The 27,027-nt window shown below is 33.9% G+C and overlaps 1 protein-coding gene across 1 annotated transcript in view; it reads left to right on the top strand.

Moving 5' to 3' along the window:
• Positions 1-27,027, top strand: part of LOC128234658 (hemicentin-2-like) — a 56,609-nt gene that overhangs the window by 19,688 nt on the left and 9,894 nt on the right. The window contains exons 4-11 of the mRNA XM_052949033.1: positions 10,315-10,608; positions 11,182-11,469; positions 11,636-11,926; positions 12,055-12,336; positions 12,735-13,034; positions 15,038-15,319; positions 20,575-20,862; positions 23,550-23,870. Of these exons, the coding sequence (XP_052804993.1) occupies positions 10,315-10,608; positions 11,182-11,469; positions 11,636-11,926; positions 12,055-12,336; positions 12,735-13,034; positions 15,038-15,319; positions 20,575-20,862; positions 23,550-23,870 (2,346 nt within the window). The remainder of the gene's footprint in view (positions 1-10,314; positions 10,609-11,181; positions 11,470-11,635; positions 11,927-12,054; positions 12,337-12,734; positions 13,035-15,037; positions 15,320-20,574; positions 20,863-23,549; positions 23,871-27,027) is intronic.

The raw sequence follows: 27,027 nt of genomic DNA, 5'->3' as shown, positions 1-27,027 counted from the left end.
CACTAACAAATGAAGTCACCTTTGTTAAAAGTATGTAAATATGGCCCAAGACCACAATTGTTTTTAGTATATGTTTCATATAAACACTCACCTGGCTTTTCTCTTCAAAACTGTCGTTGCATATCATGTTTTTGCAATTTAAACAGACTTCAAAATCCCTATAGTTTAATTTCAGGCTGTATGCAACACATACTGCAAGTTTGGCAATGATATCTTAAACACTTAAAGAATGAGTATTAGCACCTGTGGTGTTTTCTTAAAAGGCAGAAATAGCCATTTCCATCAAATGGTTAGCCGCAAACTTTTTAAGAGCCATTGTTTCCTCATGCATTGGAATAATCTGACCAAGTAAAGTTCTCCTTGTAACTTTCAATGGTGTCTATAAAACAGCACCACAAAAATTGCCTGCCTACTCTTATAAGATTTTTTCACTTTATCGGCTTAGCGTTTTATATAAAAAATGACATGGTGCCAAACTGAAATCCCTCAACTTGTCAAATTTATGCTTTTCTGGTCCAGTTTTATACAAAGGTAACAGATATGTTCAGTTTAACAAAAATAATTAAGTGATAATGTGTTTATAGACATTCTAATCACCACTATATGCCACATTGATTGCTTCCGGGACAAATGGCGCAACAAAAAAATGGCAAAAAAAAACACCAAAACTGAAAGATTCATGACAACTGCTAGTGTTTTCATGTATATGGTGGCTACATGATGTAGAAAATGCAGCGATAGCATAAATATGCCCTAGTTTAAAAAAAAATGCATTAAGTATCTGTTTTGAAGACTAGATTTGGCTTAAAATCAAGAGTACAGCACTTTACCATTGTCTATAAGTTGCTTATTTACACCTGCTTTGCTATAAATCTCACTCTTTGGAATCATTTACACACAAACAAGTACTATAGAGTTGACTTACTTTATTCTTCTGAACTATTGGATTCAGAGCTGCTTCTCCTGGATGCCAAGGGCGAAAATCCGCAGCTACATGTAACTGGAGCTTATTGGGACAACAATAACAAGCAATACACAAAATCAGTGTTTGACACAGGATAAAAGTGTCTGCTTATACTGTTAAAGTATGAAAAATGCCTGTAAACACTCATTTGAGGCATACACAACCTTTTACGTAGGCATTTATTTAAGTTCATTAATTCAAAGATTTTCATGACAGTTTTTTTAAATATATATATATATATATATATATATATATATATATATATATATATATATATTCTTTTGGACATTTTGCAATCAGTTTTTAACAACTCAAAGGTTAATCTCAACTAATTGAGTACCTTGATGCATTTTGAAAGCGTTGAAACCATACATACTTAGAATTATTTCTTACTTGGAGAGGATATTCCTTTCTCGGAAATCATTGCCAAGAACAGGTATGGAATTCCATCACAAGACCACGTTTTGATCAGCATTGGTTCTTGTCCTTGAAAATACTTATGTGGCTTCAGCAACCAGGCTGGCTATAGAAATAAACAATAAATAAGTGTTTTAAAGCTGCACTCTCACAGATTGAACGTTTTGACAGCATTTTATTAAATGATTGTCCTGAGATTCAATACATTAAAAAGATTTTTGGTGCCAATCTGGTGTTCAGTCCCTTTAAGGCATTTTGAGTGTATTTAGGTGTTTTCTTAATGCATAAAGGGAAAAGGTTCTAATCTCAATGAGACCGGATCACCTTTTTTCTTTTGCCTTCAGAAATGTCAATTTTTCAATGTATAAACTTCAAATAAATAAATATATTCATGAATGTTTGATAGTATGAATTAATGAAAAGAAGCAGTATTTCTTCAGATAGGGATCTCATTGTGTTGCTGTGATTGTTTAAGTGGATGTTTTTCTTTTTGATTAGCTGAAAATCATATGCACACTATTTAAAATGAAACATCATTCTGCATCATACATGTATGTGTAGTAAGTTTTGATACTTGTTTGCAATTATGTATATTTGCTTAAAAGAGCAAACAAAATGTGGGAATAGATGCACAATACAGACCAAAGAAAGAAATATAATTAGGAAAGAAACAAACAGTATATCAATGAGCTTATACAATCAAGAAAAGCTGATATTTGGAACCGCCATATCAATAGTTAATGGTGTAGCTCTAATCCAATCGGAGCACAATATTGAAATAAACACTGATCATGATGTCATAACAAGCAAATGTTAATATCAAAGAGCTTAGAGCAAGTGACATAATGACAATTTATTTCAGGGAAACCTTGACAAAAGTTCGGTTTATTTTCAAACTTATTGCCTCCAGTAATACATTACATGGCAATTCTAACATGGCAATACCTGCATTGCTGAAAATCAGTCCACAGCTGTTTTGTCAAAACCCAGGTGGCATGGATGCATTCTAAAATACAAAAAAAAGTTTGTAATTTGTGCAAATCTGACATATCCCATTTACAAGTGATTTACACTGAAATCTAATTGTCCTATACTATAGTAAATCAACTTCTTTATGACCAAACATATTGCTATTGAGCATTAGTACACTGTATGTACATGACTTTTTATTTTGTATGTCATGTTTCTTTGCCCCAATTAATGGAAATATTTTATTACAGGTTCAAGCTTTTTAAGTCCGTTCACTTGAGATTTATTGAGAAGCTGGGGTCTTATGCACCAGTCAATTGTAACCACGGCTCCCCCCAGGTCCGGGGGTATACAGGGGATAGACAGGGAAATGGGCCGTGTGTTTATTTTTCAGGTGGCCAGCAGTGCCGGGTGAATGCAGAGATTTTGTCTTCGCTCTAAATATAGCGGGGAATGGGCCTTACCTAGGGTCCCTGGGGTGCAGGGGCATTTGGCGGGGATTTTACCATCTGTTCGTCCCCACAGGGTGGGGATTTTAGCCGGGTTTGGCTGGACCAAATATCAAAGTCCCCACTATTCCCCGGACCTGGGGGGGGGGGCGTGGTTACAATTGACTGGTGCATTATCGCATACAGATTTGAGTGAATCGCAGAAGGTGTTTACAGTATTAACTGTCAACAACACAAACTTCTTTAGGCATTTCATTTAGACTTTTTTACTAATTAACAAGCAGAAATTTTGACACAATGGCAATTTTATAACAAACTTGACCATGAGATTGAGTGTGAGCAAGCCAGTACAGTTTGACTTACCATTTGGGTGAAAATTACTGAACGGCGATGTAAATTGAAAAAATGAAGTTGCACCTAATTTTTTAAGGTGCAGGTCTAAGAAAAGGCATGACGGTCTAAATATAGAGGTGCAGTTGTATATTAAAGATGTGCACCTACATCTTAAATATAGAGGTGCAGTTGTATTTATGTAAGAGGTGCACCTCAGTTTTAAAATACATATACAACAGAACGTATGAATAAAGAATTGCACAGCTTAATAACATACAAGTGCACCTGTAAAGTAAGTGTATTTTAGTAACATTGATGATTCTCTCACAAAGCCATGTTGTTTCATGGAAAGGGTACGGCAACTCTCACTCAGTCATGGAGGTTGTTTGGCAGGATGGTTCGCCTTCTTCACACCCTGGACTGACTATATAGTTACAATATTTCACGCGATCTGTGGCCCACAGCAAAACCATCAGCCCGCATTAGCCGATTTGTCTTTCAATCACAATCTTGCACTCTTATGCTGTCAGCCTTCCTCTCAACATATTCAGTCACAATCTCTCATCTCCCATAGTGTTGCTTGGCACGAGGGGTCACTCGGCACTATTTATTTACAATCTTTCACACAATATGTGGATCAAAGCAAAACCATTCATATTTGCAGTCACAATAGCTCACAAAGCCATGGTGTTGGACCGCAACTGTCTATTTATCTTTTCAGTCATAATCTTGCGTTCCGCCATGGGTTTTTTTGGCAGGAGGGGAAACCCCTCCCGCACCCTCCCCTTCCAACTTCATAATTTAATAACATCTGTCACAAAAAAATGGTGTTGCATTTCAGTTACCTGGTATTTGGACTGCAGTTGTGGCCAGTCGAGCTATCTGATTAGGGCGATTCGGTCCCTTGGGTGATCTCGTGGTCTGAGAATTATAAAAAATGTGTTTGTCACTGTGTACTCTATGATACATATAATAAAATAATAATCCACTTTTGGTCGTATATTTTTACATATTAAAAATTTTAATATTACATATTACAATCTTTATCATTCACATGGTGTCAGACCGCAACCGTCCATTGATCTTTTCAGTCATAATCTTGCGCTCCGCCATGGTTTCACTTAGCAGGAGGGGATACCCCTCCCGCACCCTCCCCGCCCAACTTTTTAATGTACACAAAAGTGGTGTTGCATGGCACAAGAGTTCACCTGTCACACAATTCCTGTATATCTTTTTAGTTTCAATCCCTCAACCAGTGTGTTGGTAATTGAAAGGTGTTCCCATCCTTTGATCTCAGTCAAAACATCTCACTCATCCATTGTTGAGGTTAATCACAGACGGTACACCCCATCCATCTTTTCAGGGACAATATCTCGCTCAGCCATAGCGATTTCTGAACTGGTCAACCGCATGTCATAAGTTTATGAAATTGATATCTTCATTGTATGATTTACTGAAAAGTGTTTTTACAAAAATGAAAATAATCATACTGTACCTTGCTGACGTGACAAGCTCTGCTATGTGTACCGGTATAATCCATGGTCGTAATTAAATCGGTAATCCAACAGGAATTAATTCTTCGCAATTTCTATCCGATCAACAACTGTCAAACATCTAAATAGTATCGATATTGTAAAGCCTAAAATGACAACTACTAACTGTCAAGTGTGACCTTCGACTTCGTATAGAATGGTAAACAATGCGTATGAATATCTTTAGCAAACAAGTGAAAACTAAGTATATATATATATATCTCAGACAATCTATAGAAATATGTTTTATTCGTCTTTTTGAGTTTACCCAAAGTATTCATAGTAATTGTTTATAAGAATATCTAAGCATATCTTGAATTATTTTAATAACTAGTAGGGCGCTATTTCGCTGGTTTCCGGCATACACGCGCTCAATAAAATTTATGAACAGAAAAAATACTGGTTCCATCCCCTTTACTTCTTTTTTTCAGGCTGATAGTATGTGCAATTTTTGAATGAAAGTAGTGCTATGTGTGACCGTAATAGGGCTCTGCCGAGCTTCGCTCGGTTTAGAGCCCGTATTAGATAGGATTACAAGAAAAATAGCTCTTGTTAAATGGTTAGGTTATTCAGATAACTTAATTATTGGGTACCCTTTCAGGATTTGATTGAACAGTGTTTACTAGTGTTCATATGGTACTGTGTTTTACTGCGTACTGTCGCCAAAAATAAATCTCTTATTATCAAAACAAGATAAACTAGTCTTTGTGATGGTGTAGCTTTTAAATTGTGTTTGCTTAATCTGATGGTGTTCAACTTTTGTTTCATTGTTAATGTCTTAAAGAGTGTTTCTTTGTAATCGTTAAATACTATTTTTTGTTTTACAACTCCTTTGGTTATTCTGTAACATTTTGACGCTTTGTTATTTAATGTATATGAAAACATTTTGATCGGAGCCCAACGAATTCAGCCTGCTGCCTTGTCCTAAATTTTACCAATAACTTTCTTATTGCCATTAAAGTGTTATTTACGTAATCTCTGTTTTCAAAAATATGTTTATAAGCATGTAAATCCTGATATGCATCTTGTGTATTTATTATTTCATAACAAAGAGAGTCAGTGTCTGTAAAAATAGGATTACATTCTCTTTACCCTTTCTTAAAAATGTTATTGTAATCATACTTACGGTACTTACTTAGTAATGGACATTACAACATGACAGGGTCGAATAAGAAGTAACTGTTGTTTAATTTAATAAATTACAAATAAATCGTCGTTAACCATGTGGCAAAAACAAATGTTTCCCTAGCCGCATGCTTTTCAAGTATATTTTTATCGTGTGTAAGAGTGGGACATACGCTTTTACGAAGATTGTTTTCCATTGTGTTTCCAAATATTGAGTTATTTATCAATTTAAAGAAGTGTTTCTTAAATCCAATTGTTGACGTTAGTTCCATTTTGTGTATTAAAGTCAATATATTATTCTAAGTATGCCTTTTCATCAAATTGTAATATCCTGTGCACTTTAGTTTGTGAAGTACATACTTACTTTTCTTTGTTCAAGAGTGTTGAAATTAGTTTTGTTTTTTTTATCACATGTTAAGTTGAAATTGCTTTTAAGGTTTTGGCAGTAGGGAGATTACCATTATTTTTTCACCAACTTTTCAGGTGCTCATGAAAAGTCGGAGTTTAGATCATGTATCTTCTTAGGTCATTTAAGATCACAATCAATACTACAATAATCTTTTAGATCATTAAAGTGTTTTGGGTCCGCCCATCTGAAGTTACCTGTTGGAAGTGGTTGACTCAAAGCCTATACGTATAAATTAATTGCATCTAGGTACATTATGAACTTATCATATGCATTCTTATTATAATTACTAATGTACTTATTATTTGATTTCTAATATCTGTTAGAGATGTAACTTATGCCGCCGCATAGTCCTTTTCAATCATTAAATGTAATATCAGTAACAAATCTAGTTGCAAATTTGTCATTTTAGACTTTCATCCCAAGCAAGACAAGGAAAACAAAAGTAGTGACAAGGATCTAAATTGTAGTACCCCATACAAGTATTTTTGGATAAGAGTGAGGTTTTGCACGCAAACTGGTTTAAACCCCCAGTAAATTTACATTTTACTGACCATTCCAAGGCGGTACATAGCACTGTGTACCTTAAATATGTTGTTTGTGGAGTTATGTGATGTTTTTTCGTGTTTCTTGTTTGTGAGTTTTTGTTTTTGTGTTATATGTCTTTGGTGTTTACATCTGCTAATGAAATAACACCTGTTTGTAGGGAAAGATCATGATAATCTCCCATTGTCTTTCAACTAGTTTATCTCCACACATTCATTCATATAATCGTATGGGTAAACTCATGTTCTTTTCATTAATTCAACGTCATCATGAAAGCACTGCCGTGTGAAAGTAAATGCCTGGGAAGGTAGATTATTAACCAGATTTGCAAGAGATTAATGAAGAAAATGTATACTTTCAATAAACACTAAATTACTTTTGCTTATTTGTTATAAGTTCTTTATTAAAATGTTCCTTAATTATTTTGGCACAATACTTTTCTTTTTTAAGGTGTTCTGTATCAAACGATATATTAAACTAAGACCACGATACACCTTTGAACTACCTTATATCCATATCCGCAAGCAGTATGATTTTGATAAGCAGTGGTTGATTTTCCTGATGGTGTATAAGCTGGTTTAACTATCGCATCAAAATCACCAAAAATAACAAATGGAGCAATTAATTGTTTGTGATAATTTTCAAACCTTAGTTTATTCTTTACCGGAATTCGTTATTTTATCTTTTGCGCACAATTTATAACTAAACAAACATCTGTATGAGCTATGAGTATTTTTTCCTCTGTGAAGTACTGGATGAAATATTTACAAAAGAACTTTCGATTATGACTGTGTATTCATTAATGTGTTATATTGTATGTATACATAACGGGATGCTTTATTGTGCTCTATGAATAAAGGATCAATCGTCCCATTTTGGGGATTTATAGTCTTTGAAATACATAATGGATAAATTTGGGATACTTTAATTGGTACAATTAACTCTATATATATTTATAAGATCTTATTTCATTAGATCTTTCTATTTTTGGGATATCTTTTATCTTTACTGGAAACTGAATACCTTCATAGTTAAGTTGTTCTGTGTGTTTCTTTTATTTAGTTATTCTTTGTGGGTGATTTTGTGACACCAGCAGAAACATTCACTGTCAATTTATTCTTATTATTAATTATTCCTAGTCTGTTTTTAAACACGACTTCTGGTAATGGTAGATATGAGAAACCTTTTAAAGGCTTATACTTAACAGTGGATAGGATATGTTTATCAACACTTTTAATTGTCCAACCAGATCCTTTTGAAATCCAATCTGAAGTTCATTGTTTATATCATTTAATGTTTCAACTTTATTGTTTCCATAAATAAACCGTTTACCCTTTGATTGAAAGAAACAAACTTGTTGCTTATCTTGATTGGTTTTATAAATGTGATTTTAGTGCTATATTTGATTTTATTCCATGCCGCCGGTGCTTTATTTTACTATCAAGAACAATAGAAAGCGGCTTTACAATTAATTCGAGCTATATTTTAAAACCGTGTTTACTTAATATATTAGCTTCATATTCAGCATTTTAATATCCTTAGATACTTCGGTGTTAATACCATCATGCATAGCTTGTCTAAATTGGTTCTGGTCATATCATCCTTTTATATTGAAAAAAGAACAAAATATTCACGCTTTTAGGTACACAGATCTCCATCTTGCTCTATCATTTTAAGAAAAGGCACTTTTTACTCTGTTTGTAATTTAATAAATCCTGGCTCTATATTCAGATATGTGCCAGCAGCATACATACTTCTTTATTCTTTCGTGTTGGCTTCATTTTTTCTTTCAGTTGCAACGACTGGTATCGACCTACATCTTCTTTTCCTAAGAAATTAATTTATAAAATCTAAAAAATAAGAACTTAACTATCTTGTGATGCAATACTTTTCCCTCCATATTCCTTATAGTCTGTTTTTTCCCAGTATATGTTTTATTTCTTTATTTTTCTCATCGGCGCTCAAAAAGTTGAAACCTTTGATATTTTCTTTAATCAAAGCTACAGACATAATCAAAGTAATGTGTTTTACTATTTTTCCCATCTATATTAATGCTTATATATTATTTAAGCATAGTATTTATGTTCTCCATACCCATTTAGTGTATATCGTGTTATATATATTTCAAGTGGCACAACGTAATTAGCTTGTTTTTGAAGTTTTAAAATTCAATTTAAAACAGATTTTTTGTTCGTGTCCGTTAATATTCTGTTGCAATGACATCCTGGTATTTTGTGTGTAAGAATTAAGTTGTTTGAAATTTCTATTTTGAGCTTTAAGTAATGCTTTTTCCTTCAATGTGTGTTTTTCTAACATAACGGTCATTTCTGCGGGAATGGCATCAGCAACTGCTACTACAACTATATGGCTGGTACTGAAGCTAAAACAGCAGTTCATCTGATTAGACCGCTTACTACTTTTAAAACTGCGCTTATATTTCCACATAGTAAATAGCTCTTCCTATTTGCTGCAACTAATTTGGTTAAATGAGTAAAAAGTTGTCCTACATTTTCTTTTTTAAAATATACCATTATATTATTTATATTTTAAAAGTGTGTATATTTGGGGAAATTTGTGTCCAAAATTGGCAAACTCGGATTGTAGATTAAACTAAATCTTAACCAAGGGTCTCAATTAAGAAGGCTTGAATATATACTAATTTCTAGAAATGGGATAAACTTTTCAAAATTAAGTCTTTGGGAGAACAAAAACAATTTAAGAAAGCACTTCAAAATTAAATGCATGCAATTTGAAAATACCAAAACCTTGTGTAAATGTAACATCTAATGCCATATTTTCTTTAAATTTGAAACAAATTAATTGATTGGATACAAGTTTGTCTGGTTGGAATACTTAGCAGCTATTTATTTCACATTTTATTTTTTTTCCAAATAGTTGTACCACTGGCGAAACATTCTTTGCGTTTGAGAGGCTTTAACTTCCATTTTTTAGAGAAAAACTTTTTATACTTCCAATTTTAAACTTTATTTAAAGCCCTTTATTTTAATCTCTTTAAAATGGGTTAAGCCATTTTAGTGACAATTGAAAACATAACAATGCACTCGGTGACATTGGACCAAATTATTTACCTTATTCAAATTTAGAAGGTAACAACCACCCTGGTGTTTGTTCTTACACTTTGCAAAATATAAATGTGTTGTCTGTCACCGATTTACAAATTGTGCCTATGAACTGTACGTTTTCTGAAATCCAAGGCAACCTATAACTTAACGGTTTAATTATATTAAGATAATTGAATATTTTCAAAGCAACAGGCATTTAGAAAATCAAATATATGCAAATATATGCAAATAAATACATGGCGTTTCCGAAAACCTTTCTATCGCATACAGCTGGTGGGGCATTGCTGAAATTGGCAGTCCTTAATTTGTCGATGTAAGATGGAGATGTCCTTCAAAACAAAAAATACTGCTCATAATTATCTGTTAGGTTTGTGTAAGTTTTCAATGTCACTGTCACATGACATGTTGCTTTAAGAGTCAGACAGACGTCTGCTTTAATTGTGCATTCGTTTATAGAAATTCACACTAATAAATATGTATATATTTACAGTGCAAATAACCCGCATAACTCTGACACCAACCAACAACCCACTCTTTGTGATAGAGAACCGACCCCGTCAAATAAAATGTGAGACTGACGTTGGACGTCCCGCAGCCACTGTACGTTGGTTTAAGGGAGGAACAGACATTTCTTCGCAAGCCACGGTCTCAACCTTAAACGGCATCACCACAAGCGTGTTACAATTAACTCCTAGAACCACAGATCAAAGCAATGCTCTCTTCTGTACAGCAGATAACGGGGGAGATGTAAGGACATCGGCAAGGTCAACTTTGAATGTGCTGTGTAAGTAAAATTTGTTCTGTCGAATAATATTAATTTTAGATAAATGTTATGAAGTAATGTCCAATATCCTTTTTTAAATGATAAAATTATCAATCAGTGTAACAGGTTGGATGTAAAAACAACGCATTTGGTATTTTGTTTTTCCAAGCTGGTTCAACAACACGCAAAGACTCGGGACTGAAATAGCGGGTGATCGTGTGTGTGCGAGGATCAGATGTCTCCAACATCTGTAACTCGTAGCTTTAGTCTTTTGAATTGCATGATACTTTTAATATATTTATATTAGTTTTATTGTTTTAATAATGCTGAAAACACTCTTTCCACAGATAGATATAAGGTTCCGACATGCATATAAGCGGAAGTGGAGATACTAGGTCCATTTCGTTTCCGAGATGATCAGATGTGTACAATAATATAATGAAAATTCCAGGGAGAGGCCCAGTATACGAAAATTCAAAAATAATCGATGTACAAGAAATTAATTTAGCACTAACAATGCATAAGTAAATAATGTTATCTTAGGTACATCTTTTTTCCCATGGTCGATATAACTCTTACTAGTATTATCCTTAGATGGACCCACAGTGCCGAAATGCATCTACGCGGGAACGATGGTGAAAGGGCAATTGTTTCTCCGCGAGGGTCAGGTGTTTACACTTAACTGCTCCAGCTCCGGAAACCCTTCTCCGAACATTAATTGGATTCCTCCCGGTATGGCATCCTTCAACTCTTTGACTCTGGACGGCATTAGCAGGAACAACGACGGCGTGTTTACCATAAGTGCCAGCAATATTTTACAGCCTACGGGACTCACCGCAGAGTCGATGACGAATACTATCAATGTAACGGTCACTGTATATTGTGAGTGTTTGACATAATAGGATTTTGTCAACAAATCATCGTTTGATTTCTTTTTGTTTTTTACTCATGACGACAGAGCCTAAAATATTAAATGCACAATTCGTGGAACGAACTCCAACACTGCACCTAATATGTCATTATATTATTATTAATATCCTTCCTCCAGATCCTCCGGATCCCATCAAATGTTCCGTTGGGTCGGCAGCATCCCTGAATTCTGGAACCATAAAAGTTGTCGGTGGGTCTACTTTTACCATTGATTGTACCACCAGCAGTAAACCCAACCCCGGATACTCGTGGTCATGGCCAGGTGGAAACGCCAATGATCATCAACTCTCCGTTATTAATATTCAGACTGAAGGTCCATTTGAAGTCACCGCACATAACTCCATGTCGTTTTCAAATGGGAGTTCTGAAACAGGAAGTGTTCGGACTTCATTCAGCATTCGACTTCTTTGTAAGTAGACATTTATGACATCATATATGTATGTATCATTCATCGTCACAAATTTAACTTGTTATGTTTTCTCTACCTTCTTGCATGTTGCTTCCTAAACAAGTTGTATATTTTCATACATGCGTAAGACCCTCCAAGCAGCCCAACGTTTCATTTCGGTGGAATCACTGGCTCCATTATCACCGAAAACAGCCTCTCCGTCATCTCGGGCAACACAACCACTGTAGGCTGCGTCTCCACCGGCAACCCTGTACCCACATTCTCCTCCTGGAGCGGAACCGGTCAGCTGTGGACGTTCACCGCACACACGGCCGTCTCTAGAACGTGTGTAGCCTCCAACACGCTCGACCCGACCGGATTTGAGGATGTTCCTAGATCGGCTTCGGGTACTCTGAACGTTAAAGTCCTGTGTAAGTGTTATAATAATATCAAATTAAATAGTTTACCACTGACACTTAGAACAAGTGACAAATATTTTTTAATCTTAAATGTCCATAAATATTGATGAGGTAAAAAACTTAACTTCTATAATTGTCTTATTCGTTTCGGATTTAATATGAACTGATTGATAATTGTTTCATTTTTGTTTTATTTATTATGTTCTTATGTGTCGATATCTGTTACGGTCTTTTTTATCGGTCAGTTTAAGATTACAGATAACATTATAACTGTTTCATCGTTCACATTCGACCTTTGCAACATTTTTTGTTACGTTAGCTTTGAACTTAAAACGATTTGCATTATAGTTGTTAATACCATATATGCACTGTTAAAGTGATAAAAGTATCTAATTTATTTTCAATGCCAGTACCTCCAACTTCTCCTCAGTGCACCATTGGAAGGGCGAATGTATCATATGGGATCATAAAAGTCATCCAGGACAGTAACGTCTCTCTATTGTGCTCGAGCACGGGAAACCCGATGCCTGATATCTTCCGGTGGACATTTCCATCAGGTCAAGTAGTCAACAACAGGCAGCTGTCCATAACAAGAATACAACCATCAGAAAATAACGTCTATAGTCTAACTGTACAGAACAAGATGGAGCCGAATTTTACTGATGCTGTAAATGGAATTACAGCTACGTCTTTTACCATGATGTTGTTATGTAAGTCTATAGTAAAACAATAAATATATATATATAACGAAAGTTCTTTCACAAGTGCTCTTAAAGCACAGTTCAAGTGACGTTCGGGACGACCTTAATGTAAATCTTTTCCAAGAATTAATGCGATGTTTTCGAGATCGGATTTCCTCTGAAAAGAAATTTGAGCAAGTGAGTGAATTTATATTTGTTTTGTAAACTTACATATAATGTGTTTATTTTGAATTTAATACCATATATGCAACATAAAGTTTATCTGTTTAACATATTTAAAGTCTTTCTGGAGTATTAAGACCAGTTGGCATTCAGGATTATTGTTATACGAATGCTCTTGTTCCAGTACAATGCTACAATTAATAGCAATGGTTATTATTGATGTTAATAGACAATGAGATAATGCCACAACAAATTGATCATTCGTCCTACGGATTTTGCCAAAAAAAAATGTAGGAGCGAGCGAGCGAAATAAAAACTTTATTAAATTTAAGGCAATTCAGAGGCGAGCGCAAAGCGAAAAATTAAAAAAAGAAGAAGTTAATTTCTTACCAAATTTATCTTACAATTATGTCAAGAAATGCTTTTTAATTGCAAACATGGGTTTTCAGTTATAAAAGAAAAGGTTTTGATTGTATCACATGAAAATCTGTCTCAATATTTAACAAATGGCAATAAGATCCAGTGCTTTACTATCAACTTCAATTTAAACGTGGATATATTGTAAAGGCAACATTCCTCATAGTAACGTTACATTATTCGAAGACCAAAAAGAAAACTATTGTATTCATTCCGTACTTACTATCATAAAAACATTTTAGACTTGTAAGAGTAATTCATCATTTGAGCATTTCCAAATATTTGGTCAGGTCTAAATTTGAACCACTTCAAGCACATGATAAAATTGTAGTGACTTTGACATTGCAGAAAATCGAAAATGTAAATAACAGAGAAAACATTCCGTTTTAAGATCTCGCCTTTACCACGAACCTATGGTTTATAGGCCCTTGCCTTGAAAAAGAATATCATGACGGCCTCCATAGCGTCAATGCCCGTAAGAAACAGGCCACTTTAATAACAGGGCACTTTACTACAAATCGATCAAAGAAAACAAGTGGATAAGAACAAAGAACTGAGAAAATTAAAACAGTCATTTCACTTATATAAGGTTTTATTTTCTGATATTATTGATGTAACTTTTATACTGTACATGTGTATTGCACTAGTCAATTGTAACCACGGCCTTCCAAGGGAATAGCGGGGACTTTGACTTTCGGTCCAGCCAACCCTGGGTAAATCCACCGCATTCACCCGGTACTGAGGGGCAATCTGGAAGGTAAAAAACACGGCCCATTTCCCCGGCTATCCCCGGTATAGTAATTTAAATAGTAAAACATAAAGCATGGGCATTAAAATTGACAATAGCGAAATAAATAATATATATTTGAAAAATGTCATCAAAGTTATGCCAACACAATTATAAGTTCTACAGCAAGAAGTTAATGGTATGATTAGATTTTGAGAGTCTCTCTTCTGAATCGATTTTGATAAAAACAAAGCTGTCCGCAAAAGAATGTGGATTTTCCCCCGTTTTGTTTAAAAAAATATATAAAATTATGAGAATATTGTTGGTGAGAAGAGGGGGGATAGACAAAGAAAGGGCGAGAGCCAGAAAGTGTGCGTTAAAGGGAGTTTGTAATCAATACGTAGAGACAGTGGCATGCTGCTTGTCGGTCTGGTTTTAACGTTAAAGGCGTTTTGTACTTGATATAAATATGTACGTTTTAGAATTTGGTCTTGTTGGCGTCTTATGGAGCCTGTTTATCACCCACTTGCCAGAGTTAAAGTGTGACGTGAATAATGACCTTTGAGCAATATGTCTCAATCGGTTTTCGTATGTTGTAAACATACAAAGAAAAAATGTCGACTGTATTCAGTGGTGGTCAAACTCAATTTTACTAAAACTAATATTAACATCACAATCTACCTACCCTATACATGATTATTTTCAGACCCTCCTGCGGTTTCCACATTATACAACATCACGGTTCTGGAGGGCCTAGATACATCTGCGAAATGTCAATTCGTACCTGGATATCCGACGGAGACGCAGATCAAATGGACAAGATCTTACGATGAACATGTCATCAGTACATCACAGACTCTCTTCTTGAGTGTAATAAAGCGATCACAAGCCGATTTGTACAGGTGTACTGCTTTAAACGTTATGGAGCCTACTGGATGTAACACGACAGTTGGGAGCAGTCACTCTGAGTTATTCGTAGATGTACAGTGTAAGTCGATAGTCATATGCATTATCATATTATTTAACCATGTCTGTTTACACAATATAAGATATGTTTGGAGTTCAATATTTAATAAAGTAATGATACAAAAAGACCACGAAGCTTACACATAGGACATGCTATGGCGTATGTTTATTCTATCTTTAAATACCAAGTTACCAACGATTATTGTTTTACCTAAGGAAAAACCGGAACACAAACGAAATTCGAGGGTGTAGAATAAACTGGGGATGCAAACGAATGAAACTATTAATATGCGAATATTAGGTATTTTATTACGCGCGTACAGTGTATTGTCATCACGTTTACGCCTCTCACGTTGATAAGGTTCCAGTCGTTGTAAAAACATTTCAAGATAATTGTATACATAACAACACAGCTGCAAGCACAATGTTATTACTTTATTTTATTTACAACAACAAAAAGGAATATTCGTATATTTATTTTGACTTTCGTATACCAATCGTTTGATCGAATATTCGATTATGTGAATATTCGTTTACACCCATAAAATAAACATAAACTACAATGCTGTACAGTAGAATTCTTGTATATGTCTATACTAAAAGTCGATGTTTGACTAAAGGTTTTACCATTAATAACTCTTTTCAAAACATATTGTATGATTATATCCCGATAAAGGAACCAGGCTTATATGATATTGACCTGACCTTAAGGTAATTATCACATAGTTTTGGATATTCACCTATATAATCATACTGTATTGTTTTATTTTATGACTCGGAAAAAGAAATCGTAACAAATAACAAATCAATTTTAATTCATTAAATTGTTATTTGCTAAAACAAGGACATCCTAATAGTGTGACTATGAAGTTATTGGCAGAATTGAAATGACAAGCAATCTAGTGTAAAATCTAAGCAGTGTTTCTTTGGTTTAAACTAAAACCGCTAGTGATATAAATAGGCATACGACAAACGAAAGGACATTTTTCTAATAACATACGAGGGATGATGCAAAATAAACAGGATTGTTTTCCTATCAAATATGGTTTAATAATATAATTAAAATATACAATAACACGACGCGGATAGTATCCACTACAAACACTGAAAATACTATGTCCTGACCTTAAATCGTCGGTCCTTTGTTGTTATAGGCATTGAACGATACTTGTTTGTTTTCGGATATAACGTTCAAATGACGTCAAACTTGCGCAGGATGTCACAAATACTTAATATGACGTTTTGGCGGTTTTTAATTATCATTCGCGGTATAGTTTTAGAGGCATTACATTTGCTTTACATATATGTATGCCTAGTGCACTGCACCTTGTGCACGTTACCATGGTTTTAAAAGGGGTCGTTAAGAGAAATACATTGCGGGTAAAACGGTTTATACGTGTATATTGTTTACACTTGAAAATGTTATAGTACACCAGTCCTGTCATGTTTTGGATCATCGCTCGTTTATCATGCTTTTACACACCGACCTCGACATGATACTGGAAGTCAAAAAACCGTTATATCCCTAAACATTTTTTGTGGATCGTACCAATGGTATTATTTTACATGCATTCAATGTTTTACTCTGTTAAGATATGTAATTGTGGGAATTAAATGTTGTTGACATTTAAAGAGGATTTATGAGACTTGGTATACTTGTACGAGTTGTTTGGCCATGGATTGTAAATTGAATTCTCCTTGCTTTCAGGCGATATGAACACAAAAATGCAAATAATCTAAGCAAGGGGTAAACCAGAGTGTACAAAAAATATTATTAAATTGAAAACAGTTATAACCATCATGCAGATACACCAAAATCAAAACCTTTAAAATATGACAGCATATAATGAGTATAGAACAAAACCGAACACAGACAATATTATAGCAAAAAAAAACAACAGAAAATCTACAGCACGTGTATTGCATTGTTATGTATTTGTTTTTACTGCTGTTAAATAAAGAAACTGAGATTGCCCTATCACTTCTTTGTTCAAGTTATGCTGCAATAGGTGTTTAACGTACTAAAAGACAAAAATTCAATAATAACCATGCTAGATTTCTTGGTGGTCACCAACCCGGACAACTGGGTTCCATGCGTGTATTCCGGTATTATCCAAAACACAAGTTCACACCTTCACGCAACTTCGTGCCAACGAGAATGATTAATATAGTGTTGTAATTACTTGTTTAAAATAGATAAACAGAACGGAAATGCTATGTATTTAACTGAAGTTTAGTCTGTTTTCTTAGAGCTCATGCATTTCATGTACAACAGGTGTATTGTAAATGTATATCGAATATATATCACGTTTAAAAATTCAAAAACTGATTTTTTTTTCAGTTAAAAAAGCAAAACATTTAATTATATTACTTGAAACCGACGAAAAAGCAACATCTTATGATCAAAGTAACGGTATGTTGTATCGCGGTCCTAATATAATAATAGTCAAACAAGAATTATAAATTATTTTATTTGAATGAGGTCGTTTCGTTTTAGGTATACAGTGTTTATCATTTTTTTCTCTTTGTCTGCCTGTCCTTTCGATATATCGCACACATATGCAAACTCTTAATTGGTCGTTGGACGAGGGAACTATTTCCTCCCTTTGAAAACAGCTTTGTTTTCTATATCGCTATTAGGTCTTTATTTGTCACTACCAATATTTGAATGGATAGTATAAAGTATGATTGCATATCCAACATTTGTACCTCCTAATGTGAAAAACAAATGCGACTTTGCAAATAAAACAACTTCTTTTAAAATTTGGATGTGGACGCCGGATGCGGACGCGATCAGCGTGCACATTGAATACAAGCTCTTATCATAAGTGATCTGCCGGGCGCCTTGTTGTTAAATTGACAATTTTACTATACGAAAACAGCCGTAAAAGTGTCTGATAGTGCCCTAAAATTACAACATATGTGCTATGCAATAAACCTTCTCAACTAAAAGGCTTTTAAATTCATTGAAACAATTAAATAAATCAATTTTAAACCACTACTACAGAGGACCCGTGCATTCCAATTTCAACTGAACTCTTCCGTCTATTACCCGTTGGTTTTGGTGCATTTTATTAGCAAATACGCCTCTACCATATATACCGTAATCGTACGTTTTATACATTGGGCTTTTGCTATAAGCTGTTTAATTACATCTGTTATAGAAATGGTACTTTTAAATATCTAAGTACTCGTGTACCTGGTACGTTCAAGTTCCTAATCATCGACTTTCTTTGGCACTCGATTTTTCCTCCACACATGAATCAATAACTGTCCAAAGTAGACATTTTCTAGAGCACAATTTACATAACACGATGATGTTAAAATGTTGCTTTCAGCTTTGATATTTCCTTTTCAATTCTAGTTTACCTTTATTGTAGATACTTGTTCTCATTTTACTAGAGAAAATACACTTCTCGAAAGAAGCTAAGGGCCACGTTGAGAAACCTCAAATGGTATTTGAAGAAATTCGTCAAATTGGTGTTAAATTAGCACAAACATTATTTGTTTTAGCATTTACAAACAATATGATGCAAAGAAACTAATATTGGGCCGGTCTAGTGGCCAAATAGTAAAATACCCATCAAAATTATGATGGGGCTATAGTTATAATTTGAAATTTAGAGCAAACTTACCCAAAACTTACAGAAATGATATTTATATGTAACTATGACTGTTCCGAGAAACAATACGCCCATATCATCCCAACCGGAAGCTGCAAATACAAATTTAAAACTTTACTAGGAGAAAAGGCGCCCAATCTTCAACAATAGAAATTGCAGAGCTAGTGTGTGTAAAATAATCACAGAACGTCGGTAAAAAACTGTTGAGCTATACATTGTATCCGTATGTTGCAGGCAAAACATTATTTATGACATCTCCGCATTTGATCCTCATTAGAGTAACGCTATCTCTAGACTAGCTCTATTTCACTGCCGGTGGAAACTTGTAAATGAACGTATAGAGCTTTTCTGGAACTCATTAACGTAACACATTGCAGTCATATCTCATTTTCTACCCCTAATCGTTTTTTTGCAACCAGCAATGTTAAAGGCATCCAAAGGTATAACAAGGAGCCAAATGGTATGACACTTGTTACATCTACATCCATATCAAACTCAGAACTCCATGTCGTTATAAAAGATTAACCGGTGCTAAAAAAAAGCTAATATCTTTGATTTTTGTTCAATAATTATGTGAGGATTATATCTCAACTTTTATGGGGTGGGGGTTCTGAAAATGTTCATCGGAATTAATTAGTATTCAATGGATTTAATTATGTGGACATTTGAATATACAAGGATAAGTAAATATATCTGTTTGACATTATGTTTCATTCTAGGTATATAAATTTTCACATCACGCATTCAAAAATATTTTTGTAAAACAGTTATATAAAATGTTCTGTGTTTTAAATATTTCTATTGGTTCCTCTTGCTTGTTGCGTGTGGTGGTGGTAGCAAACTCCAACTAAGATAAGACTTATATTTTGTAATCACCATCAGTAAGTTGGTCCACATAAGTTCATACGCAGTAATTTTGTGTTTTGCAGTAAAACGACTGTGCCTATGTCCTACCACCAAAAGTGAATCCACTAACGGTCTGGAAGAGCATATATTATTATCAACAATTTGATGATGATACATTTAATCAGGAAACTATTTCTACATTTAGAAACAGTAAAAATATGATGTTTACAATCGCTGCCCCTGTTGCTTGACAACGTGTTCATTCAATAGCCATATTCTACGGTTAATCGCCTCGAAACCCAATTATTAAGCCTACTTTGTAAAAAATTCTAAAATATTTGCGGATTATGTAAGTCCTCTGTTGTAATGGAGTAGCATGCGACTAACTGTTTCTATCCGAATGACACATGGCTACGGTAAAACAATTATATGAGAATATCTATTATTTAAGACATATGAAACTCAAATATCAACATTGTAAACAAATCAATTTTGGACGAATTTTTATATTTCTACTGGACATTTTAGATGACTTATACTTTAATTATGGTCAAAATCATTGCATTTGGTTGCATACATGAAAATTTCGCTCTAATACGCTGCAAATATTCGTTATCTGCATTAATTCGCTTTCTGAACATATCCCCCTGTGTACAATTTATACTGTACTGTTTTAATACCGAAAAGTATTTTATTATCTTTGCACTATATAAAATATACACATAACAAAATGTTGTCCATAAATGATTTTGAGGAATACATTTAGCAATCTTCATAAATGGCTAACATTATACGTTTCACTTTTCAGACGAGACGTCAATCACAGACTTTGCAATAACAGAATTTGAAGGCATGGATGTGGTGGAACTGAATAAAGACTCTCGAATCCTTTTTCATTGTGGAGTAGATAGTAACCCCGGGTCACATATTGAGATACTAAAGGATGGTCAGGATCTCAAACAAGCTAACAATGCACAAAGTCTCGGTCTCGTCATCGAGAGAAGTCAATGTGAAGATGACGGCATCTACACGTGTACGGGACGTAACATCCACAACACCGCCCCTGTGATGAGGATGTTAACGGTTTTTGTCAGATGTATGTTTATGAGTGTAAATCTTATGAAATATTACCCATAAGCTTTTTCTATTGCTTATATGTTACAGCCCCCATGGCATCTGGAATTTTCACAAGAAATGGGATCCAAAATTCGGACTTTTATAGAGTTGTTTCACAACTTTCATCCAACTTCAAGGATCACTCGTTTTTACCTTTATTTTAGATAATGTAAGATATTTAAAGCCATTTAAAGGTGATTGGACGTGCTTTTTTCGATGTAGTAAAATTAGCATTACATTTCATCTATAAATTATTGTACCCATCTATCCATACTCCCACCCAACTGTCAATAGTTTGTAGCTCAGACACTTATTCGAAATTATTGTACTGGTATTTTTTAAGATTTTCAAGCTATACATCCCTAGGCCGGCAGGGTTTTATAACCGTCAATCGGAATCTAACATCGGCATATCGACATCACATTTTTAGCATATAACGAATTAATACGTGCACGGGCGTTTTAACCTCAGCTCTGTTAGAACTGCGGTGGCCAACAATCGTATATACATTAACAATCTGTTTTAATAGCTACGGAGAGCTGTGTTCTGCATGATTAGCGTACTAAAAGTAGCGTTGTTCTGAGTATTCATAATATTTTGTGCGGTAAATAAAGCGCGAATAATCTGCGCTGTTCTAACTACGCAATTAAAATTATAGAAAACATTTGTTTTAATTTCGAGCATAAATTTTCAAATTAAATGCGTGCTGAATCAAAATAAATGCTTGTATATTTCTGTGTTTGTAGTTTGGTGATCTAGATATTATCAGTAAATATAAAATTTGGGTCATTTGATTTTTTCCCCGGAAAACTCGGTAACACCCGGAAAAACATGAATCGCATTGAATATATTAAATGTCGGCGTAAGGTATCAAGCCAAAAAATATAATATTCATTTTTCCGATAATCAGTTTTCCAACTAGTTGTTCAATATAGTTTTTATCTTTAAAATAACCTTAAATCTTCCCTGATATTTTTTATTAAGATCGTTAGTATGTACTTAAACAAAATATTTTTTGTGCTACTGTGTTGTATATAACCATTTATTTGAGTGAGTATATACAAACAACCTTTAACCATTACTAAATGAATATTGTACACTTTTGCAATTAATATCCATCCACTTTAAGTGTTGACAGGCCTGCTACGATTTGTGAAATAGACATATAATGCCTTATGAAACGGAAAGTGTGTGATTTGTTCTCAGTTTGTCTCAATAATTTCAGTTAAGAGTTTTGAGCAAGTTGAATGTTTGTCAAGCTCTGATATAAATGTGTTTATTTTGTCAACTAGTGACATAATTTGATGGCAATATTAAGATACATCAAAACATACGGACAAGATATGAATTAAGAGGAATGTTGAAGAAAGAGACCTTTAACATTTAGCAATTGCGTATTACTCGAAACATTTTTAAATTAGTATTTTAAGTGACTGATACTCCATGATATTGATTTAAATGAGTTTCAGTATGGAATTATGAAGAGGAGTTGCAAGGGAATGCATGAGCATGCACACAATATATAATATGTTTTATGGGTATTCATTTTACAAGTTCATGACCATAATCTCTCTTAGACAGAGTGTTCAGTATTCAAGTTATTAGTATTTGTTACTGGACAAAAAGTTGTCTCAAACACTGAACTGAAAGGCAGACAATCTTACCCTAAACTCTCAATGTTATTAGTTGTTCATATTAAGCATCATCTATCATTTATACTTGAACCTGCTTAACATATTAGTAGTATGTTTGCACAGATTTATTAGAAGTATAATTTCGCATTGAAGTTTTGTTCGTTGCACTTATTGATTGAGTCACTTACATAATGGTCGTAATTAAAGTTGTGTCGCTACATTTCGCCTAAAAATATATGTCGGCTATGAGTATTATTTAATACCTCATTTACCAGTAGATTTAAGTGTGCAACGCAATTACACGCTATATTATGCTTAATACACCGCAAACTGCAGGGAGAAGCCCTAAAGTCGAACATTTAACACTAAATCATACGTGCTGTATTTTCTAATGTTTCCTAGGGTTTTGCCCAGACACCAAGGTGATTTTTTAACCTTGCCATGGGACATTCATTGTTATTGATTAATCGCTCCGTTGTGAGCATTTTGGTGTATGTTCGACTTTAATATGCATTTACTTTGTAATTACATGGCCTATTAATTCCCAACCGGTGGGCCGTAGGATATAATGACATATTTTGGGATTTTCCCGGGGAATATGGCACGGATGGCATGCATACGTGATTTGATGATTGAAAAATAAAAGAGGACAGATATTGCAAATATCTTTTACTACAAATAAATGGCATACAATTTACCTATTTTAAGCAATATATTCCTTAATACTTATTGTTTGTTTGAATTCACATTTGCATAATTTATGCCTCTTACTCATGTTCGCAAAAAATCGACGTATGGCCAAATAAACGATAATGCTTTACAGATAATGAACAAAAACGCTATAATATACATCTTTATATTTTTACGTTGTACGAAAAAGGCCGTTTTACATTTTTGAATGCGCTCCGTAAGTTTGTTCAATATTAAGAATTTGTTTAGGGCAAATATTGTTCAAATCATGATTTAATTACTCTAAAGAGATGTGCCAAGCGATATATGTCCCATAACGCATGTTTGCATTGCTTTTTTGTAGGCTCACCGCAGGCATCGACAGCAGCGCCACCAAATATGAATTTTACCAGCTCTTCTGGCGTTCCCGCCACTTTGACATTTAGCTTTGCAGCCTATCCCCGCCCTAATATAACAGACTTCCTGTGGGAGAAGGGAAGCGTGTCGATGAATGGGTGGACACTCATGCAAAGCACGCATAATGTGAAAATAGTTGTTTCATTGGACAGGCTACAAACAAGCATAAATTTCACAAGATTACAGACCGAAGACTTTGGTTATTATAGAGTTAACGTGAGCAATGAACTCGGACGTACTTCACATATATTTCATCTTCAAGCACAAGGTTCGTTTTGTATATAACTGATAGAACTGTTTTTTTTCTTTTATGCTTTTCGATTAAATATGGAGTTTTATCAATGAAATAACAACAGTGAAAATATCAGATTGATATTTTCACTGCAAAATAAGGAGTGAAAATATCAACTTTCAGAAATCCATTGTAGTTACTTCCTCTTGATCAAAACAGAACACTTCATTTTTGAAACAGAAAATGTTTGTAAATAAATTATTTGAAATTTAAAGAAATCTTACTTATAAAATAAAGATATATTTGGAAAATAATATCCTTTTCAAAAAAGGGGGTAATTAAGAAAATAAATTAAAAATCTATAAAACTAAGCATAAAAGAAACAGACAATTTGATTGTTTCAGTGTAAGATCGTATTTTATTCCACTCGTGATCATAGAAAGACTATATTTTCACTGAAAATATGTTTTTTTTGTGATAATCGTGAAATAAAATATGATCTTTCACTGATATAAACAAATATCCTCTATATATTTTATGCAGAAACTTAAATAATCCTGGCCGATCACTTTTGGCTTGCTAGGGCGACAATAACCCTAAAGTACTAAATTATTTTTACAGACTGATTGAATGGATATTTTTATGTCCGTAAGAAGTCTATTTAGATAATGCATTTATTAAAGTCACCTTTGCTGTCATATCCATTGTCAAAAAGGCAGACATTGAATTTGGTTTATCGAAATCGTTAAATATGTATCATTATAAACATATATACAGATATACAATTTACCATTTTATCTTATTTGGGTATCAGTAATCTATCCGATTTATATACATGAACGTATGCGTAAATTGGGAAGTAAATATATGCTAAGGTTATAATCCAAGCTTTTCAACTTGTTTATGTACCTCTAAAGGAAAGCATAAAGTCACTGCTTCGCCATTCCGTCCGTCCGCCACGCACTTAGTCTTTTTGTTATTTTGAGAGTAATTGCCCTTTGTTAATTTTTGGCATTGACATCAAAATTCTTATAATATACAGTAACATCTAAGTAATGAGAAGTGCAATGCACACAAACCATGACCCTGTCTTTGGTATTCTTAGAATAAGTGATTGTTACTATTTGGAATTACTTTTGTCCGGAGTCTACCCCCAGAGGTATTGAATGAAGGGACTTCAAAAATGATACTAAGAAATTTATCATAAAGCGAAATGCACAAGAACCATAACTCTGTCTTTAGTATCTTAACAATTATCACATTTGTTTATTTTATACGCCTAATGAAAAATTAAATAATTCCCTTATTTTTTTCTATATTTCTGTATTTATTTCGGTGGGGATATGCCGTATTAAACCTCTTCTTGTACATTTTTTAATTCTCTTGCAAATAATTTGAGCCTGCTTTTCTCTTTCGCAAATGGTATTAATAATTTCATAATATCGTGAAAAAAATCCTCTCAACATTGAACTTAAGTGTTTAATATCGACCTACTGTCTTAAACCAACTCCTTAACCCTAATTGATTAAATCCAGAAATTGAATAGTAATATTTGTAATACCCTCACGCCTAAACCGCAACCTATACGCTAAGCCGTTCAATTGTATATTTACAAAGTCAAAACAACCACGTCCGATGATACAAGTTTTATTGTTAGCAATTATTTATTTCTTAGTTGTCAATTAATTTGTTCTATTAAACGAAAGCAAAGCTGACTCTCAGATCTTAACCTGGCAGACTGCCTAAACTGGGTCCGTATACCTGAAGATTTAAACGCAATTTTTGACTATCAGAATCCTAACCAGAAGCAGACTACTTCTCGAACTCCCAAACTAAGGTTTTTTACTCCCTAATTGGCCCCAATTATAGTTGACAATTACCAAAGTAGTTCACTGGCTATCGCCACAACAAGGAGCTTGTCAATCAATAGTTTCAGTGATGTCAAAATTAACTAGACCAAACCCCTTTAATAGGATTTTAGTAAACAAGGTAATTAAACTTATTTCTGGACAGTACTTTAAATAGCCATTGGCGGTTGATCTTAGCCTAAGCCGATTAATCTTCGATGGTACCAAGTAACGTACGAGTTTAGCAAAAGGTTGATCCTTTGATTATTATTATTCAAGTCTTAGGGCCATTCTTAGCATATGCTAAAGCGATAAACTGTTCCATCTTTTCTCAGAACATCTAATCGACACCTGCCGATAACGGTAATGAAGCTCCAATGAAAATAAAAACTATGGCAATTTGACCACTTAGTAGTTAAGGAAAGAAATGATGACCTTAACAGCGATAAATTAATATTGGCAGGGGTCATTGTGATACATATTTTCTAAATTGCGCTTTCCTTTCAGAAATTGAACCCTGTCATGAGCATAACCCAATTCCAACGATATCCAAGTTTCAAATTACTTTAAATTATGTTCAATTTATTGAAACCAAATGTTTTGAAAAAATAAAGGAGTAATTTACTTAATTTGCATGGAAATGGAAATCCATTTGCACTAAAACGCAGCAGATCCTCTCCACCAAATGCATGTATAAACTTTTCAACATCAAATGTTGAAAAAAAACCTAATTGATTTAAATTAAAGACGGCTGGATTTATACTTTTCGTAAGAAATATTACATCCTGTAGTGTTATGTCCGAGGAACATTCAATATGCCTCAAAGATGGTGTCCGAAGCAATCATACAGGAAACGTTTCCAGCATTATTTGGAAGAAATATCTGGTCTCAGCCATTGGTTGAAAACCTAATACTATCTCACTTAAACAGTCTTGATGAATGCTAAATAAATCCTCGCTCTCTGTTTTGTGCATATGTTGAAATTAATGTGTAAAGAACGATATTACTGGTTACCGTACGTCTATTGAATGCAGTAGAATAATGTTCTGTCTGATAGCGAAACTTGTCGACCAGAAAGAATTTTGAGTTCGAAAGAGAGCTAATCTAACCAATAAAACATAAATATACCATTTGACAACAATTTTCGATGGACTTTTGGCAGATATTTTCCAAACATATGTTTTCAAACGTGGTGTATTTAATCATTTGATCATCGACTGCAGACTTAGAATGTTGAGATGTTGTTTTTTTCATTAAAACGATACATTGATTTTATATTTTATAACATCAGAGCTACAGCTCATTGACTTTAACATATAAGTATACCAAGTACATGTCACAAGCAT

This window comes from Mya arenaria, chromosome 5 (assembly GCF_026914265.1).
Source record: "Mya arenaria isolate MELC-2E11 chromosome 5, ASM2691426v1".
Taxonomy (NCBI): domain Eukaryota; kingdom Metazoa; phylum Mollusca; class Bivalvia; order Myida; family Myidae; genus Mya; species Mya arenaria.
This window is presented reverse-complemented; position numbering and strand designations above follow the sequence as displayed.